The sequence below is a fragment of the Scomber scombrus genome, chromosome 7 (genome assembly GCF_963691925.1).
Source record: "Scomber scombrus chromosome 7, fScoSco1.1, whole genome shotgun sequence".
Taxonomy (NCBI): domain Eukaryota; kingdom Metazoa; phylum Chordata; class Actinopteri; order Scombriformes; family Scombridae; genus Scomber; species Scomber scombrus.
In genome coordinates, this window is record NC_084976.1 from 12948682 (window position 1) to 12966919 (window position 18238).

General features: G+C 38.1%; 2 protein-coding genes and 1 long non-coding RNA gene across 3 annotated transcripts; 1 reads left to right on the plus strand and 2 right to left on the minus strand.

The window, feature by feature from the left end:
• Positions 1–712: 712 nt before the first annotated feature.
• LOC133983692 (low affinity immunoglobulin epsilon Fc receptor-like) lies at positions 713–3943 on the minus strand. The gene is made up of 4 exons (XM_062422860.1): positions 3811–3943; positions 3551–3631; positions 3027–3350; positions 713–1390 (listed from the first exon to the last, which is right to left on the minus strand). Exons 1-4 carry the CDS (start codon positions 3914–3916, stop codon positions 999–1001), a joined length of 903 nt encoding a protein of 300 aa, XP_062278844.1. The 5' UTR covers positions 3917–3943; the 3' UTR covers positions 713–998.
• Positions 2853–11798, plus strand: LOC133983694 (uncharacterized). Its single transcript, XR_009925382.1, has 3 exons — positions 2853–2950; positions 10915–10985; positions 11704–11798. It is a non-coding gene; the product is annotated as an uncharacterized LOC133983694 (long non-coding RNA).
• colec10 (collectin sub-family member 10 (C-type lectin)) lies at positions 7147–17233 on the minus strand. Its single transcript, XM_062422861.1, has 7 exons — positions 17001–17233; positions 14904–14975; positions 11692–11763; positions 9762–9815; positions 8708–8803; positions 8371–8582; positions 7147–8033 (listed from the first exon to the last, which is right to left on the minus strand). Exons 1-7 carry the CDS (start codon positions 17113–17115, stop codon positions 7779–7781), a joined length of 876 nt encoding a protein of 291 aa, XP_062278845.1. The 5' UTR covers positions 17116–17233; the 3' UTR covers positions 7147–7778.
• Positions 17234–18238: the final 1005 nt, after the last annotated feature.

Below are 18238 nucleotides of genomic sequence, written 5' to 3' on the forward strand. Positions count from 1 at the left end.
TTATAAGCAATGGAAGAAATCATTCAGAAGCTACAACATTATACATTATTCATTTCATTGGCTGGATAATTTGTCAGTTTAGTGAACAATATACTTTGTCTCATCTGACCAAGTTTATAATTACTAATTGGCAAGATATAATAATCTTAGGGGGAAAGGAAAGTTAGTCGGATGCTATAATTGTTCATTGGATGTATCAGTGCCTTTTGTTTCATATACGAATTTAGAAAGATATGTTTGTTTGTATAATGAACATAAAAAATTATTATAGAGACACAATAATGAACAGGTGTCATCAGACTGTGAGCCATCTTCCAGAAGGAGAAGGTAATTATCTTAACATCTCAAAACATCTTGTTTTGTTATCACTACCTGACTGAGTCATTAACTGTATATAAATATGGACTACATGACAGCTCCCCAAAAGTGAATCCAAAAAACTCAGTTGTCCCCTGGTGGCTGTCGGCTGCAGCATAGGTCATAAACCCTGCTCCCTTCCCCAATGATAGCACATGAGCCAAACTAAAAAAAATCCAAGTACATGTCAAATAATCTTTTTCCTTAATATGTTTTTTTTTTCATTTTAGGCAGTTCTTATTACATCAACTGCTCATTTATATTATTTGTTTTATATGCTTTGTTTTTATTTTGTTATTTGATGTTATAAAAGAGGGGGGGGGGGGGGGGGGGGGGGGGGGTCATTATTGACAGCTGTGACAGCCACTCTTAAACCTGCCGCCCAAATAATGACACACACAAGCAAGATGGCAGCTCCTAGAAAGGTGGTATCTTGGCTTTACTTTTGTTGAGCGATAAGAAGTGGAGACAAGTTGTCCATATTTATATACAGTCAGTGGACTCAGCGAAAAGTCCAGACAACAACACTGGCAAATGACATTAAGAGAGAAGATGGACTTGAATATGCAAATATGTGATGCACTGTACAATGTGATAGAAGAAACTTAACACCATAAACCAAAAGACAAACTTGTATGGCTTCACAATGGAAGGTTATACTCACAAACCCATGATAACCTGTCAGAACAAGGCATGTCATTCCATCCGCCTCCTCTACTAGAGAGCTCCACACAGTCCTCAATATTACGATCATTGTTGGGCTCCCCTTCTTGCCAGTATCCGTCACCTACCAGATCAGTCCCATCCACCCACTTCCACTTGTTCTCTATGTCTTTGTCAGACAGACCTATCCAGATTCGGCTGTAAAATTTTTTGACAAAGTCCTGTTCATTTTGTGAGTTTATAATCACCAAATGAGCTCCTCTGTCTTCGCAGTCTTTTTTGCTTCTGTCCCAGCTTTTGGTCACTGCTTGAGCAGAGACATAGTAGCATTTGTTGTTGTATTTTTTCCAATCATCGGGACAAAGTTTATCTAGAGAAAGCATATGTGTATGTTAGTCACTGTGATCCTGAAAACATATCTCAGATTTAGGGGGACAAGCAGGGAACACATTTTGGGAACTTACTGTAAGTCCAGGTTTTCTACACTGATTTCCATCAATAAGTGATGTGATTAACAACAAATCATCTGCCTTGGGAACACTTCAAACACAAAGCCCAAATCGCACATCAGACCAAACAGAGACTATGAAATAATGAACAAGATTTGAAAATTCTGATAAAGCTGAAATACACATTTGCTGTAGGCCTATACAACCCTCTCCATACTAATGATCAAGGGTAGTCGGTATTCCTACTGTATGTACTGCAGTTTAATGTAAGGAGGTCAGCCTTATAGGATACATTCATATTAAATGTTTATGTGAAGAAAAAAAAAATGCATGAAGATTTGTTGAACCCGATCCTGCACTTTGCTAAATGATTCCTGCACAATGATTCCTACCTATGTAGAATATTGTAGATAATTGAAATGTAACAGTTATGCAGATTAACCTTTCACTTGTGGTGCACAAACCATGCTCTTTGCAAAACTTTGACTAGGAGAGTTGCAATTTTTGAGTACAAGATTTCTGTGTTGTCTGAGGCATCTGGTATCTCTGTGTAGCATTAAACAGACAGTACATGATTATTAAGACCACTTGGATTCATCAGTAACCAAGCTTTTTACTTGTATTGCTGACAAATGCTCAACACAGCTGGATATAATTATTCCTCAAAATTAGAAAGACCAGCATAAAATATAATGGGTGACCTGAAAGCCTTAGTAATCATTAGTGAAATATATGTTGTTTAAGGTAATAGAGAGTATATTCACAGATTTTTCTAAATCTTGTTCAATTTTAATTATACATTGGTGAATCCAAATAAACATATTCATACAGTAAATGAACATGGTACTGATATAATTGTACTTTTGAGTTGGGTTTAGCAATAAGGAGATACTTAAATAGGTTATAAAATTAAACACGGAGCCTACGCTGCTTGAACAGGACAGCCACACATTTATTACTTCACTTTTCTGATCCTACGTTAAGTGCTACGCATCCACATACACTCACTTCCGTTATCTTCCTTCAAATGAATGAAAAATAAACTCGTGTATTCTCTGACATTGTATGGGGTTTTCTCCGAAACAGACCCAGTTTATTGCAATGTATTTTCAAAGTCCGAGTGATTAGGATGATATGGTGATTCTGGGCTCAAATAACAAACACATGGTTAGAGTCAATTTATGATTATTCCGGTTTAGCATTCACACAGTGAAGATGTGATTTTATTTTGATGGAGTATAACGGAAGTAAGTGTGGATGTGCAGCAAATGACGTGTGATCAGAAAAGTGAAGTAATAAATGTGTGGCTGTCCTGTTCAAGCAGCGTAGGCTCCGTGTTTAATTTTATAACCTATTTTAGTATAACGCTCGGTTACACAAGTATCTCCTTATTGCTAAACCCAACTGAAAAGTACAATTAGATCAGTTCTTCCACGGCAGCATATTGCACAAACGACTTCTCTCCAGTGTTGCAGAGTGAGGTGAGTGAGCTTTTTTTCTTGATTCATTTATTTATTTTACATATATGGCCCTAATACGCCGTCGTAGGTTACTTACTTGTTCTGTTGAGATTCAACTTTTTGACCTCCTCTTGTAACTCATCTCGCATGGTAACCACAGTGTTGAATCGGCTCTGAAGCAGCTCCATCTCTTTAGTCAGGTTGCTTGCATCCATTTTCAGTTGGTCTCTCTCATCTCTGAGAGCGTCTCTCTCTTCATTCAGAGAACTGAACATGGTCTGTAGCTGGTTTCTGCTTTTTGACAACGTGTTGTAGCGCTTCTGTAACTGGATCCACTGAAGAGTCATGTTTTCACACTCGGTCTGACCAAGTGTGAAAAATTGCAGTTGGTCAGTGCCCTGAGGACTGGTGGCTTTGTTATCTTTAACAAGAAAATTAAGAATTAATGATTGAGCATGTAAATGACCAAGTGAGCACTGCTATACATTTAGAGGAAATCTTGCAATAAGGAGAACATCTCATTATTTAAACCAACTCTCATTTCTGCGCTCACATGAAAAGACAATCACTTGAGATTTTACTTGGCATTCATGCTCATTATTAAGACAGTGAGATACTCACTGTTGGCCACATAGCTTAAGATCACAACCAGCAGAAGAAGATACAGCAGCCCCAGGCACACTGCAGCTCCAATGTACCACACTGAATCACACATTATTGCCATGAAGAAATGAAAACCACAAGTAAGCAATACAGTTCCATACATTTGTAGCATTATTTAATTAGCAGTATCATGCCAGTCCCTCCCAGCATTTGCTCATATACACAAAAGGCTATAATTACTTATAAATACTGTATTATACATAAGTGAGTATTCTTACCCAAACCTCGAGATCTCCCAGTGTGTTTGGATCTCTCTTCAGTATCCATCAGGTTCCAACCGTCTCCTCCAATTTCCCCAGCCTTTCTGTCAAATACCACTGACATGTGTCAAATTTTAATACGTGTATTTTCACCCTCCTGGTCTTCACTCTAGCACAGAGTTTACAAGTGTGTCAGCAAACAGTCCTTAAAAAAACATTTATCTGCTGACACAGCAAATACAAACTTCTGGGATATATTTCACATGTTTTGGCAAGACAATGGCTTGGACAACACAAGCATTTAAAGCTGCACTATGATAATCTTTTGACATTAGCTCTAGTGAATATATGCAGCATTTACTTAATTGTTTCTATGATATAACTCTGAAAAGAAACTGTTAATTATGTGTTTGCTTGCAAACTTTGCAGATTAATTAACTATGCTTTACAGTTTGCCCATCTATGTATGCTTGCAGTATGCTCATGAGTGAGTCTACTGTCACAGTGACTTGGGTTCTGTCTTTTATCAATATAAGGATTGCGGACTGAATCTTTAAAGAGGGAACTTTTAAAGGTCAGCAAAAATGTGGTTACATAATACTAACAGATGTCTGCATGTGATTATTAATGTGCCAGTCATGCAATTTTGACTACAAATTAGGGGAAACCCACTTTTCCAGCTTCCCAATTCTTTATTATCAATACTTGGGTATTATTGCAGCCTTTAAATGACAATAATTAGCCTTGATAGCTTTTGGTAGCAGTGAACACAAGCAGGTTACACAGGGCCAAAGAGCAGGGCAAAAGGGGGTATGGTCTCTGTCCTTCTACAAATCATATTATATATCCATATCTTATATATCTATATATATACCTGATTGTTGATAATGCTTTAGATTGTAAGAAAACACCTATCAGTCCCCCTCTAGTGGCCTAAAGGTGCATAACGCTAAAAAACCTGACAAAAACATAGTTCAATTCAATTGGAAAGTTAGGTATTAAAATGTCCAAGCACTACTTATTGGAAACCTACTATTTACCTCACCACCCCAGTTTGCATTCACCTCAGGCTGTTAGAATCTGCCACTGACTGTATCTAATACAGTGTTTTCCACAATGTTTCCCCTCATCTGTCTGTCTTTAATGCTCTGCTGTGTGAACCAAGGTCAGAGGCACTGCAGACAAAGTAAAGATACACTCTTACACATATTTTAGCAATTTAAATAGATAAGATAGATAAGATCTTGGACAATTAATCTTAAGTAAGTGCTAAGTAAGTCGTTTCTAATCAAGCAGGATACACAGGGCCAAAGAGCAGAGTAGATTTCCTACAATTATTTTGTTCCTAATAAATATCTTAACCTGTCTCAGTGCTTCCCCTCAGATACTTTTCAGGCTACTTGAAAGTTGAATTAATTTTTTGGCTATATGGGTGCAAACTGCCACATCCAGCTGTCTGACATATTCTGACCTCATAAAGTTGGGTTGGCTAACATCTTGCCTATTAATCATTTTTTTAAAAAACCTTAATATTGGAGAGATTCTATTCTATACCATCTCACTCCAAACTTTTTTTTTCATGTGTTCAGGTTATTACATGGATGAAGACTTTTTTTTATACCATCATGTCTTGAAGTGGAGACAGAAGAGAATAAGCTTCCTTGGGAAATGTTTCAATAACTTATGTGAGGAAAAAGTTTTCCTTTACTGCTGATTAATTTAATTATAATTTTAATTTGTATGTGAAAGTGAGATGTATAGACATAGTAAGGGCATGTTAAGATATTACTTCTAAATGGAGTGTGTTTTCTGTAAGATGTTGTAAGATTCCAGAATGTATTTGTTTCTCACACAACTGTACCTCAGTAGCACTTCCTCATTCTCAAACCGACATCTTTCCTCACTGAAGGGTGCATCAAGTTGAATCTAGCATTCTCCCATAAAGTTATTCACGCCATTCAAACTTGTCTTTGTCTTCAGAATGGTACTTCTGGTATTTTTGAGGACAAACCACTGTTTAAAAATTACAAACCCGTTGTGAATGATACCAGTTTTAATGGTCTCTTCACTAAATGCCATTTACATTGATGTAAAATAGGTATTTTTCATTGTAGAACAAAAGTGACACAGGCTACACATATGACATACATTCACATTCACCGCTATGTTCAATTCCCCATGAGTGTATTTTACTGTTATTATCTTCAACTTTTTGTTGCTAGAAACTGATCATTTTCAGTTTTTAGAATGTGTTCAATAAATTCATAATTGATTTGATTGACTAAAATCATCTGCAGCCTATAACCACCATGCACTTACTTATTTGAATTGATGGAGATGTCTTACTTTAATATACATGTTGTGAGGGAATTTTCCTAGTCAGGGTTATGGTCCCTCCAGCTCAACAGTAACCTCAAATTGTATCAATGACCTCAACACTGGCATCTACATGTACTCCTGTCAGTAGACTCCATGGCAACCAAGGCGCCTGTCTGACTAGAGGTAAAAATAGAGATTAATCGATGGATAGATAGATAAGCAGCCATCAATTTTTTCAGGGTCATAGGCAAAGTTTAAATCTTTCAGAGTCAAGAGAGGTAAGGGGATTGTATGTTTAGAATGAGGTTGACCAATAATTTCTTCCCATTTAGGCTGCAGAGAAGTAAAAATTACTTTATTTACAGAACATAATATATATACTGGTATATTCTTTACATCAGGGCTGCACACTTCATTCTCACTCTTCACCTCTCCTGTGTTTGCACAGGGAGAAAGAGAGACGTAGAGACAGGTGTACAAACACAAAAGCTCTTGAATGAGATGTGTGACCGACAGGCTGGTAACACTGCTTTCATCATGTGCCAAATAGATGGAGGGGAAGGCTTAACACAGGAGTGTGTTTGTGTGTGGGTGTGTGTGTGTGTGTGTCTGTGTGTCTGTGTGTCTGTGTGTCTGTGTTAGTGTGGTCCAGGTATTCCTCACGTTGTGGGGACATAAGTCTGTTTTCACAGTTGTGTCGTGGGGACTCAACTCCCTTAATGGGGACAAAAAGCAGATTCCCTTAACATAAATCATTCAAGGTTAGGTAGGTAGGAGTTAGGCATGTGCTGGTTGTGGTTAGAGTTAGGATAGGCCTCCAAGAAATGAATGCAAGTGAATGTTATGTCCTTTGAGGTGACACATGACTCTTCCTGTGTGTGTGTGTGTGTGTGTGTGTGTGTGTGTGTGTGTGTGTGTGTGTGTGTGTGTGTGTGTGTGTGTGTGTGTGCGTGTGTGCGTGTGTGTGTGTGTGTGTGTGTGTGTGAAGCAGCAGATCTTTATGAAATAGTAGTCTAAAGCAAGTTCATGAGTAGTCTTTCAATTCCCACTTCCCAATTCCCACTGTAGCAGTATCGTATTAAACCATAGAGTACATGTAGTGTCATGTAACTGAGCTCAGCCAGACACTAATGAAACCACAGCAAACACTTGACTCTTTGTTTTTTGTGTGTTTTTTTTTAGTGCAGGGATGATATACGAGAAGCTGCTGTCTATTTCTGTGCTGCTGTTTGTTTGGATAGGAAAAGAATATATGTACTAGTGCAGTCACACAGTTGGCTCACCATAGTCATCTTTGGCGCAGCACACACATGTATAGCTTTCTGAAGTTTCACAGTAAACATGATACAACAAACACAGTTACATGAACATATGTACCTGGAATAGAATATATGTACTGGTCAGTTATACAGGCAACCACATCTAGCTGAGACAAAGCACTCTGTAAAAGGCCAACAAATTATTAGCACAAAAGCTAGCAAGCTAGTTTGCTAAGACAAAATGCAAGACAAATGCATTAAATCCATTCTTTACACTGCATCTCACTGAGCCACACTTCTAGCATGCTTACACAGGTGATGCATTTGTGTAAAATACATGGGCCTACTACAAAACATACTGTAACTGTATATACTTTGGCATGCAAGCCTGCATGTCTCATTGAATTATCATGATGCCAAGGCAGGTGTTCCTCTTCCTCCGCCTCCTCCTCCTCCTCCTCTTCTCCTGCTTTTTGTGAACTCACAGACGAAAAACATGGTGGCATTACACTCAACATGACCCCATGTTCCCGTGCTGAGCAGCTCCACACAGCTGGAGTTTGTGGTGGGAGATAATCCGGAGTTCAGCTCCTCCTCTTGACTCCAAGCTGCAAACCCCTGCAGAGGGTTGGAGTCTGCATAAACATAATTGCGTGCTCCATCCTGAAACATAGGAGAGAAATAATGAGAAAATTATTCACGCCAGGGAACACTCTCATAAAAGAGTACCTCATCAGTTAATCAGGTCTCGGAGGGGTTTGTCCCTAGATCACACTGCTTTATGACAGGACAGGAGATGAAAACTGTGGTTTGTCATCCATCATAGTATAACCCTCCATCAAGAAAACTTATAAATTGCTTGTTGATACATCACTTCACCACATTTATTGGATTTTTAACTGTTGTTGATGGCTGATCTGCTTCTACGTTAAGACCAGAAAGGGACAGTTCACCTGTTTCAGTGTATGTGCACATGTATGTCATGCTGGGGACCACTTACTGTGTCCTGGGTTTGAGCCTGAACCCCTATATAAACTCTTGTCAGTCCTGCCCGACTGATGTAATCTGCTATGAGGTGGTTACTGTTGATGGTTTTCGGCATGGCAAGCGTGCCTCCTCTTAGCTTGCAGTTCATTGCGGCCTCCCTGAACCTCTTGGGCTCCTTCACCAGCAGATAGTACCGCTCCTCTGTTTCTGTCAGCCCCAAGATAACTGGAGAGGAAAGGGTTAAAGTTGAATGGTCATGGTTTAAGGAGAACAAATTGCACTTTAGCAGACAACAAAAACATTGTAAATCAAACTGTAAATCAAAGACAACAGAAATTAAAGGGACTCACTGTTCTTTACAAACTTGACAGCATTCCTCAGCTTGCCTACATTAACATCCAACTGTCCAACCACCTTCCTGTACCTGCCACAGTCACATGTAGTGCCTGATGGATTAAACAAGGGTTAGCATTTTGCACAGGATCTAATGGCACAGACATGTACAAAGTGCAGTCAGTACACGGAAGAATGATGACACATTTTTCTTGAGTCTGTGACCAGCAAACGTCAGCTGACACTAGTATTTTCCCAGGTGATAGATCTGCAAAGTGTGTGAACTGCAGCTATTGTAGTAAGAGAAACACACAATCACATGGATTGAGGTCAGTTCCCTTACTCAGTCAAACATTCCACTACTTGACTTTGTACTTTGTTGTCCTGCTGCAAATCATAATTAGGGAACTACTTTACGTAAAAAATAAATAAATAAAGGGATGTGAGGCTTACATTGTTCAGCATTTTAGTTGTCATTTGATTTGAGAATGTAAACAGTAACTGGATTTTATATATCTTTTTTATTTATTTAGGGTCCCCTTTACCGAAGTAAAAGCTATTTTACATTCAAACATCACATTAAGGACAAACCATAAAATTAACAAATCAATATGAAATAAAAATAAGAGAAGATAAGTAGTTCCCTCACATCCTTAAAGTCACCTCAACAGGAAATAATTAAAACATATACTACAGTTAGTAAGCTAGGTATAAGTAATTGCCCAATACTACTAGTGCTAAGTGAAGCACAAGTTAGTACCATACGTATAATCAACCTTCACATACAGAATATCATATGTAACCCAAACTGATTTTTCATTGGTTTTAGGTAAAGGTAATATGAGTCGTCCCATGAAGGCATGGCTGGTGCGATAATAATGTCTATCACTGATTTATGTTAGCTTCGAATATAAGATTCTTAAAGCACAGATGTTTCACACTGTCCCTTATTAAGCACAGGAAATACAGAAACATTTGTTCATAATGTGTATTTCAAACTGTACAATTGCTGTAACATCATCATTATTATGGCAAGCTGAAAAGTGTTATAGTCTTGCATAGGAATCTCACCTGGTTTCCCTTTTAAACCAGGGGGCCCATCTAAACCTGAATCCCCTTTGTCACCTGCAGAGGAATAGAAATAACAAGAGACCATTCTTACAATTGAGACTTATGTGATCCTGCTAATTCATACTATATTTTCATTAATAGCCCAAAAATATTAATACATAATACTCTATTATCACAGACTATCAATAATTGTTCTTTTATTTGATATGAGCTATGATGTAGTTACAAATTATTTCCACTAGATAGCAGTATTATACATAAAACATGTTCAATCCTGCTGCACACAAGTTTAGATTTTAATGATGATAACCCAGATTTAAACTCAATGTTCAATGTTGTAAAAATAGTTTATTACAAAATGTTAATCTGGTTAAAAATATAGATTGTTTGTGTGAATAGTATCCACACTGTCTCCAAAACATATTCATTCATCCCATAGCTTAACTGTGGAAATTAACCCAACTGGCAGTTGCACATTTTGGGGAAGTGGGCTGTAGTACAAACATCACAATAGACACAATTAATTTGTATGAGGAACAGCCAGAACAGTGAAATATTGTAACTGAACAGTGTGTGCTACCCGTGTGGGTTTTTTTGTGGTTGAAAGGGATAAATAGCCATAATATGAGCCTTCAGCTGACACTCTGAACCACAGTGATATGAATGGAAGAATAACTCACTTAAAATGTGTTAATACTTGCAAACACATTTTAAGTGGCTTTGGTTTGAACTATCCTACAGTATAGTAGCTTTTTGAGTTACTAAATAAAATGTTCCCAGATAGGCAGTGCAGTGTTCATATGGGACATACAGTAATATCCTCAGACACTGCAGTTAGTTATTTTTTCCATATTAATTCACTTATAACACACCGTTTTATTATAGTTTTAGGTAACTGTTCTTTCGTCCATGCCATGTACAGATGTGCATATACTGGACATCTGCTGGCTCATGCATAGCATTATAAGAGAAAGAAACTATACCATCTGAATATTCTCATATATAGAATCTTGGCTGAAGACCAATTTTGCTAAAGTGGATGTGAAAACTGTGACGTAAGTAATCTGTTAAAAAGAGTAAAGAGTAACTGAATTGTAGTTTGTGATTCTTCTAAAGCTAACTTTGCCCTAAAAATGTGATTTTTTTTCTCCAGGTGTTTTATGAGCCATGAGCCCTGTGACCTCACTGCTTTGCCTGACATGGCTGATGCAAAGCCACTTTCCTGTAAGCATATTAAACATAATGAATACTGAGAAAAGTAAATGTGTACAAAAGGGGGAACATGACTGCTCATAAAAATAAAAATAAAGATAAAAAATTGCTTCAACCACCCACAGCCAAAGCAACTGCATGACATCATAGGATTATGTTTTCCTCTATCTTTGGATGTGATAACTTAAAACATACAGTAAGCTCTAATTGGCTTAACACCTCTCAATGACTAGTTTTAAAGCAATTCCTTCTTGTGTGCATTAGTCTTGGGACTGATTAAGTTTCTGAATTGTGTAGAATTTTCCATTCTAGTTTGTTTTGTGTCAATGGTTATGGTGCAGCTGTCCAAGCTGAGGAAGAGTTCACGAAGCTATATTTGTTCTTTTAGGCAATTATTTTTTTATTTAGCTATATTTCTGGCATTCTTGTAGCATGTTATTGACAACTGAAGGCTCATTTCTACAGGTTGAAAAGTTTCATGGCACAGGGACAAGGACAAATTCATAAACATGACAGAAAGTTCATCAATCATTCTTCCTTTTTAGAAGTATTTTTACAGACACAAAAGGATCAGAGTTTTTCTCCTTGTTGCACTGTCCCATTCTTCATACGATATATGTGAGTTAGTTATGTTAAATGAAAAAGCCTGTGTAGACCTTACAATACATATGTATGAACTTTGCAGATATCAAAATGACTTTTTTTTTTTTTGCTGCACCTTTATCTCCAGTGGGCCCCATCTTTCCTGTGTGACCAACATCTCCTTTAAGCCCCATCTCACCTGGAGCACCTGAGGAAGAAGAGAAAAGAATACAGACAATGAGAGTAGAAGAGAGAAAAGTGGCGGGAGAACGAAGAGTGGTTCGAGAGGATCTAATCAACATCGTAGTATGAGCACAATGAGCATGACATTCAGATCCACCATATTTGACATTTTCCAGAACCTCATGTAAAAATATAGCAGATGTCACTATAAAATAATGCAAACGTTCAGAATAATCAGAAAAGATTCCTGATTTTTAGATTTTCTAATTCTGTTTTGTTCCAATTACTGTTTTTCATATGGTTCATCATTTTCCTTCCAATTTACCTCTCTTTAAATCTAACCAATATTATTGCATACTCTCATCTCATCTTTTAGACATTATGTCTGTGAGCCCTGAGGTTGTTTTCCAACAATTCCTGTTTCATAGTTTGGCTCCTAAATTGATGCTGTTGTTATTATTATTAATCCAGTAATTCAATTGGACTACTCTGCGTTCAGAGGCTGCTTGTGTGATAGTGTGTGATAGTCTCTAAACAGTAGTCCACCTTTGAAATCTAATAAACAGTAATTGAATGTATTAATATTTATGTAATTATGTATTATGTAATTTTAGTTACTGTATGAAACTAAATGTCTCTTCATCATATCTACCACAGATCATATACTTTTTAACACCATGGAATTTGATTGTTGTTGTCCCAACGGCACAATTAGTGTATCATTTTACTCCCAAATCCTGCTAAGGCTGTTTTAGTTGGGAACTGACATGAGAGATACTGAGGAGATGAGGAATGTTTCAGTGAAGGTTAGGACGGAGAATTTGAGAGAGAGAGGTTGTATGTGTATGTGTGTGCAAGTGTGTATGTGTGTATGGGAAAACTACTGAGTACAGACTGAGGCTTTCTGCCAGCACTTGAATGAGTATTTCCTCAGGAAACTATTCAACTGGAAATTGATGGTATTTGAAATACAAAGTGACGCACTGGAGAGGCCTATTGCTATTAGAGGATTTGCTACACACACACACCCACGCACCCACACACACATGCACACACGCACACACACACAGCCAGCTATTCACTACTATTTCCCATTCCCCACTTTCTCATGTTGATTTTCTACTTGATGATTTGTGAGAAGTGTTGGTGAGAGGTGTGAGGTCTTATGGATTGTGTGAGGTCTGGTGGACTCCAAAGCTCTGGCCTTTGGGAAACTTTACTATTTCACGATAATTTGTATGAATTCTTTGGGTAATTTTCTGCAAGAATGCCTGAGAATCACTATCCCAACCTAAACTAACTTGAGAAGTGATTATAGGTGCTACATGCTGGTCTCCTGCTCTTCTTTCTGTGTCTATGAAAGGTGATTAATGTTGTTTTTGCAGTGCTTATGTGTGCCAGTTAAACCGTCTTGCTAAACTTTCAGATAACAGTCCTTCCTATCACTGGAGTCGCTCTTTATAATGGCCAACCCCTCCAACTGGTTTAACGTCTGGATTCTCCAGCAGCTGGAGGATTAAGGAGGTGGAAGCCACATTTTTCATCCTAATCAAGGAGCCTGAGACACATTTTAAACAACCCTAAGCCATTTTGAAAAAGCTCAAACTGGCATCAGACTTAATATAGCATAAGACAAAAGATTAAAATATGAAACAGACCTCAGTCATTCATCATACATTATTTGCTCAGTCATATTAAGCAAATATGAATACTGGTATTTCTGCTTGTTAGGGTTAAGTGGAAAAAGTGAAGAGAGCTGGGTCACATCAAACAAACGCTTTGAGCCAGAGTTTCCATTTGTTGTACATATGCTTCATTGCTAGTTGTGTCAACAGGTTCTGTACAAGAAATAAGAACATTTCATAACACCACAATCTATTGTCTGTTAGAGAGAAATACCAACTAAAAGCAGTTTTGAGTAAAGCACAATTAACACATTTATTGTTTAAACCCACAACCGGTTGTTGATCTTAATGAGCTGAGAGCAACAAATTGTTTTTGTTACTCTCCAGAGCATTAACAGTCACGTATTCCCTTTCACTATTCCAAAATGAAGCAACTACTTCCTGTAAAAAGCCCAAATTAAGACAGGGAATACATGTGTCATCTGTTGACCTGCTATACAAAGTTACAAAGTCATTATGGTGTAAGAACCTGTGTTCATTCCTACATTAAGCATACACAGAGAAAAAACACAATGATTGGATTTACTACAATGTAGAAAAATTACCCCAAAGCTCAAAAGTTGAGAAAGGTTCATACGCACTTTCTTTCTTTTTGCACTTTTTTTTAACTGACTCAGAACAGTTCTGGTTATTGTCTTTAACAAAGTCTGATGAATAAGTGTGTGTCTATTGTGAGAGTGCAAATGTGACTGTGTATGTGTATAGTTATGGAATAAAAAAAATATCTGCAGAGAGCAAGCAGCCAGTAACCAGTGCCTTTCCATGGGGTGCGCATCTGTGTAAGTATTGTGTGTATTTGTGTCTATTTCCTTTATGCTCTACTATATGCCTTGTGTGCATACAGTACTGTATTTACTCACGTGTGTTTATGTATGTTTATGTATGTGGACATCTGTGTATATTATACGCGTGGTTGGTCGGCCAGCTAGTCTGGAACTCCTCTTGGAACACAAATGTTGAAGTGGGACACCACTGCCTTCCTCAGCAGCAATTAACACGTCTGTTTCCTCCTCAGAAAAGCAGCCGTGTAGGGTTGTTTATCCGTCACAGAGCAAAGCAGGCCTCTGTATCTCCCACACAGCAAAAGAAAGCAAGCTGTACAGAGCAGGATCATTCTAAAGCGGCTGTCAGGGCAAAGTCAGCAGGAAGTGTATGTTGGGACACTAACACCATAGAGTAAGATGTGATTGTTTGTTTATGTTACACCAGAAATATAAATGATATTTTTGAGACTTTAAGATTCTGTGATAAATATAAAAGAGGGGTGAGGCTTCCTCGGCCATTACCTTGATTGTTTTTAGCCCTTGCTACACATGATGATATATACTGTGGGATTATATCAGTAGTACATTTTACATTGAGTTATATTAACATTCCTACTTTACAGGAGCCATTTACTGTATGAGGACTAAATATTCAGGCAATCCCTTTTCCGCATCTCATACTTATAATACATGGAAGGAGGCTGTAGATAGCCTACCTGGAAGTCCTGGTGGTCCATTCTTCCCCAGTCTCCCCTCATCTCCCTCATCTCCAATCTCACCTTGGTCTCCTTGATGGAAATAAACACAGTAAAGAGGAGTGTGAAAGGAGATATGCAATCCAAAAAGGTAAAGTGCGTTAGTTCAAATTGCATGCATACTAGATAGTATACAACATGATGATAATACACTACATTAATGGTTGGCCAAGAATTTCTACAGCACTGCACTGGGGTGAGTGTTACTGTACATTGTACATTGCATGTAAACTAGGAGGTTTGACCCCTCAGGTTCCATTTTAATAAATGTGCATCCCAGCTAATAAAACGTTAAAGCACCAGCTCCATAAAAGTATTAATAGTAGAAAATAGTTTTCAGAATTGAAAGCACAAATAAAGTGTAGGAGAAATATCTCTGGTGGGTCCACTGCTGGAGGAGCTCTTGGCAGGAAATCATGAGAGGTTTCTGAGTGTCTATTAGAGCTGTAAATTTGCCCCAGTTTTTAAAGCCAGCGGCACTTTATATCTTGTTAAGCTCTGGGCTTTGAAATGAAGGATTGTAACAGGCCACCTCTACAGGTCTGAAAGAGTACTTTGGAAAATGGATTATTTGCTTTTGCAGCTTTGTAGACATTAGCAAGTAACCTAATTCACTGCATTTTCAAGATTTCAGTTCTTTTGCTTTGTGGACCAAAAACAAAGTAAAACTACTCACTTGTGTGATTTAAATATCAAATACCATTGAGATTTCCCATTAAATATACAATTTGCCAGCAGTGATTAAGAAGATTTAGAAGTAAATAGCAAAATAGCCAATTTATGTGTAGTCAAATAGATATATGTGACCTAAGAGAAGAAAAGTCAATTCAAGGTTTTATGTAAGCCAACTTTTCTTAAACAAATTGAGACATTTTGGCCAGTTCCACGTTCTTATGTCTCAATAAGAAATAAGATTCTGGTAAATCTATTTTAAAAAACGCTGAAGTACCAGTAAATGCAAGTTTGTTTTTTGAAAGAGTTAAAATAAAAAAGGACAATTGGGTGGACATTTTTCGGAAGTATGAGAAACACATAAAAACATACACATCCGACACCCACTCAAATACGCAGAAGTGACCGGACACACACACACATGCATGCATACACACACACACACACACACACACACACACACACACACACACACACACACACACACACACACACACACACACACACACACACACACACACACACACACACACACACACACACACACACACTCACTCAGAGACTCTGGTCAGTATTATCTGAGATGATTCTTGGACAAATAATCAGTACAGTTTAGTGGCAGCTGTCTAAATACACACTGGTACAAGGGGACTTTTTTACTAACACAGAAAACACAGACACTCATTTCCCAGAGTGTACAGTATGTGATTGTACTAGTGACTCCTTCCTATCTGCCTACACATGCTACCACCAGAACTTGTACTTTCAAATCTCCTGCTGTAAAACAATCTCGGTTCCTAAAAGCAGAACTAACATGCATCTTTCTGTATTCAAGAATGATACAATTCTTATCAGAAACCTAATTTGCACTGCTAAAACATTTGTTTTTTTAATCAACAGACTTCCAAACTCAATTTCTGTGTTTTAACTCTCTCTGACTTTCTTTTGAGGCAGAACAATAATTCATGTTTGTCAGTAGAAGAGGGAAAAAATGGTGCTGAGCTTACTGTTTGTTTTATTAGGTCTGTCTGTCTGAACCAGCAGGGGAACAAGCTACTGGATGTCGTAAAATGGAAAACACACGAAGGGGAGACACTCCCTCTAAAAGACTATGGGGTAGCAGACAGGTAGCTAATAAACTGCAGGACATTACATGCTTAGTACCTTTACCATCAGTTCTGTAAACCCTGAAACATATTAAGGGTGTTTCCTCAGACATTTCCATTCTCACACATACTGTATACTGATGTTCACATTGTATGACATTTACACTTCTAAGATTACCAAGATGTCATAAGCTTATATTGACTTATTTCCAACAGTATGAGAAAATCCATCCATCCATCAATCCTCACACACATTCAGATAACACACATCAGCTCATACCTTTAGCTCCAGGAAGGAGGGAGTTAGTGCAGACCTCTGTAGATCCACAGGCGTAGTTGAGCATAGCGGCAAAAAAGAGCAACCACATTCCTGTACTACATCTCCCTGCCATCATGTACCAATCACTACTGACCACTGAACAAGCTCCCGAATTTTAGATTTGATTTAACAGTTAGTCTCTGAGTCCAAAGCATTGGACAGCCAGTGGATCAATGCAGCACTAATGAGCAAACTTACTGTGAAGTCAGAGCAGAGCTATGCTGTTGTTGATAGAACACACACACACACACACACACACACACACACACACACACACACACACACACACACACACACACACACACACACACACACACACTTGTTTACAGAAGCTTATCGGTTCCTTGTCATAATGTCAAACAACACTTAACAGAGTACTGAATGCCTCTGTAAATCTCTTCAGAATCTCCAAGTTTGCTTAACTGCAAGCACAATTAAATTTAATTAAATGTAATAAAATTCACACAATAGATCAATAATATTAGCAAAGCAATGCAATGTTTACAGTTATGCAACACAACATCTGATGGTGCAAAATCAACACACAAAACAGTGTTTATTATGTTGTAGAGAATAGTAAATGAGTGAACATGGGAGTGATTTTGAAAACAGGCAGAACACCAAGATGGGAATGGAAGGAGGAGGTCTGGGTTGAGGGATGGGGCAACAAAATGCGGGACCTTAAAACTGGAGACTAGTGTTTCCTGCCAACAGTAAGTGGTAATTTCTGTTGATCATGAGTTTGATCATCACCTAACCGTAACCAGGTGGTTATATTTGTAACCATGACAACAGAGTTCTAGGTTGACTGGTGTAAAATCATAAAACGGCTGCCAATAAGGGCGACAGATCAGAAAAACGCTTCTATGGGTTGTTCAAAAAACATATTACGTTGTTTAATTTGGTACTGCAAATGTTGAACTGAAAAATGTTTAGGTTAAAAATACAAGCCCTTGTGATAAACCAGTCCTTAGTCAGAGTCAACAACAAGGGAGGAGCATCTCTTTGACTCCAATTTTTTCCTTTCTCTTGCTCCTCCTCCTCCCACCCTTCTGACCACAAAAAGTTGAAGGGGCGAGGTTTGGGCCTTCATGTGCGCACGCACACACACACACACACAAACACACACACACACACACACACACACACACACACACACACACACACACTTTCTCATTCAAGGGAATGGGGAAGTGTGT

Excerpts from the sequence above, each read along its gene's own strand:
- LOC133983692 (XM_062422860.1), bottom strand. The coding sequence starts at position 3,916 with ATGTCAGTGGTATTTGACAGAAAGGCTGGGGAAATTGGAGGAGACGGT. Across the intron at positions 3,632-3,810 it reads TGGGAGATCTCGAGGTTTGG|TGTGGTACATTGGAGCTGCA; the intron begins GTAAGAATACTC and ends TGTGTGATTCAG. Across the intron at positions 1,391-3,026 it reads GTTGAATCTCAACAGAACAA|ATAAACTTTGTCCCGATGAT; the intron begins GTAAGTAACCTA and ends TGCTTTCTCTAG.
- colec10 (XM_062422861.1), bottom strand. The coding sequence starts at position 17,115 with ATGATGGCAGGGAGATGTAGTACAGGAATGTGGTTGCTCTTTTTTGCC. Across the intron at positions 14,976-17,000 it reads CCTCCTTCCTGGAGCTAAAG|GAGACCAAGGTGAGATTGGA; the intron begins GTATGAGCTGAT and ends ATTTCCATCAAG. Across the intron at positions 8,804-9,761 it reads TGGTTTAAAAGGGAAACCAG|GCACTACATGTGACTGTGGC; the intron begins GTGAGATTCCTA and ends TTAATCCATCAG.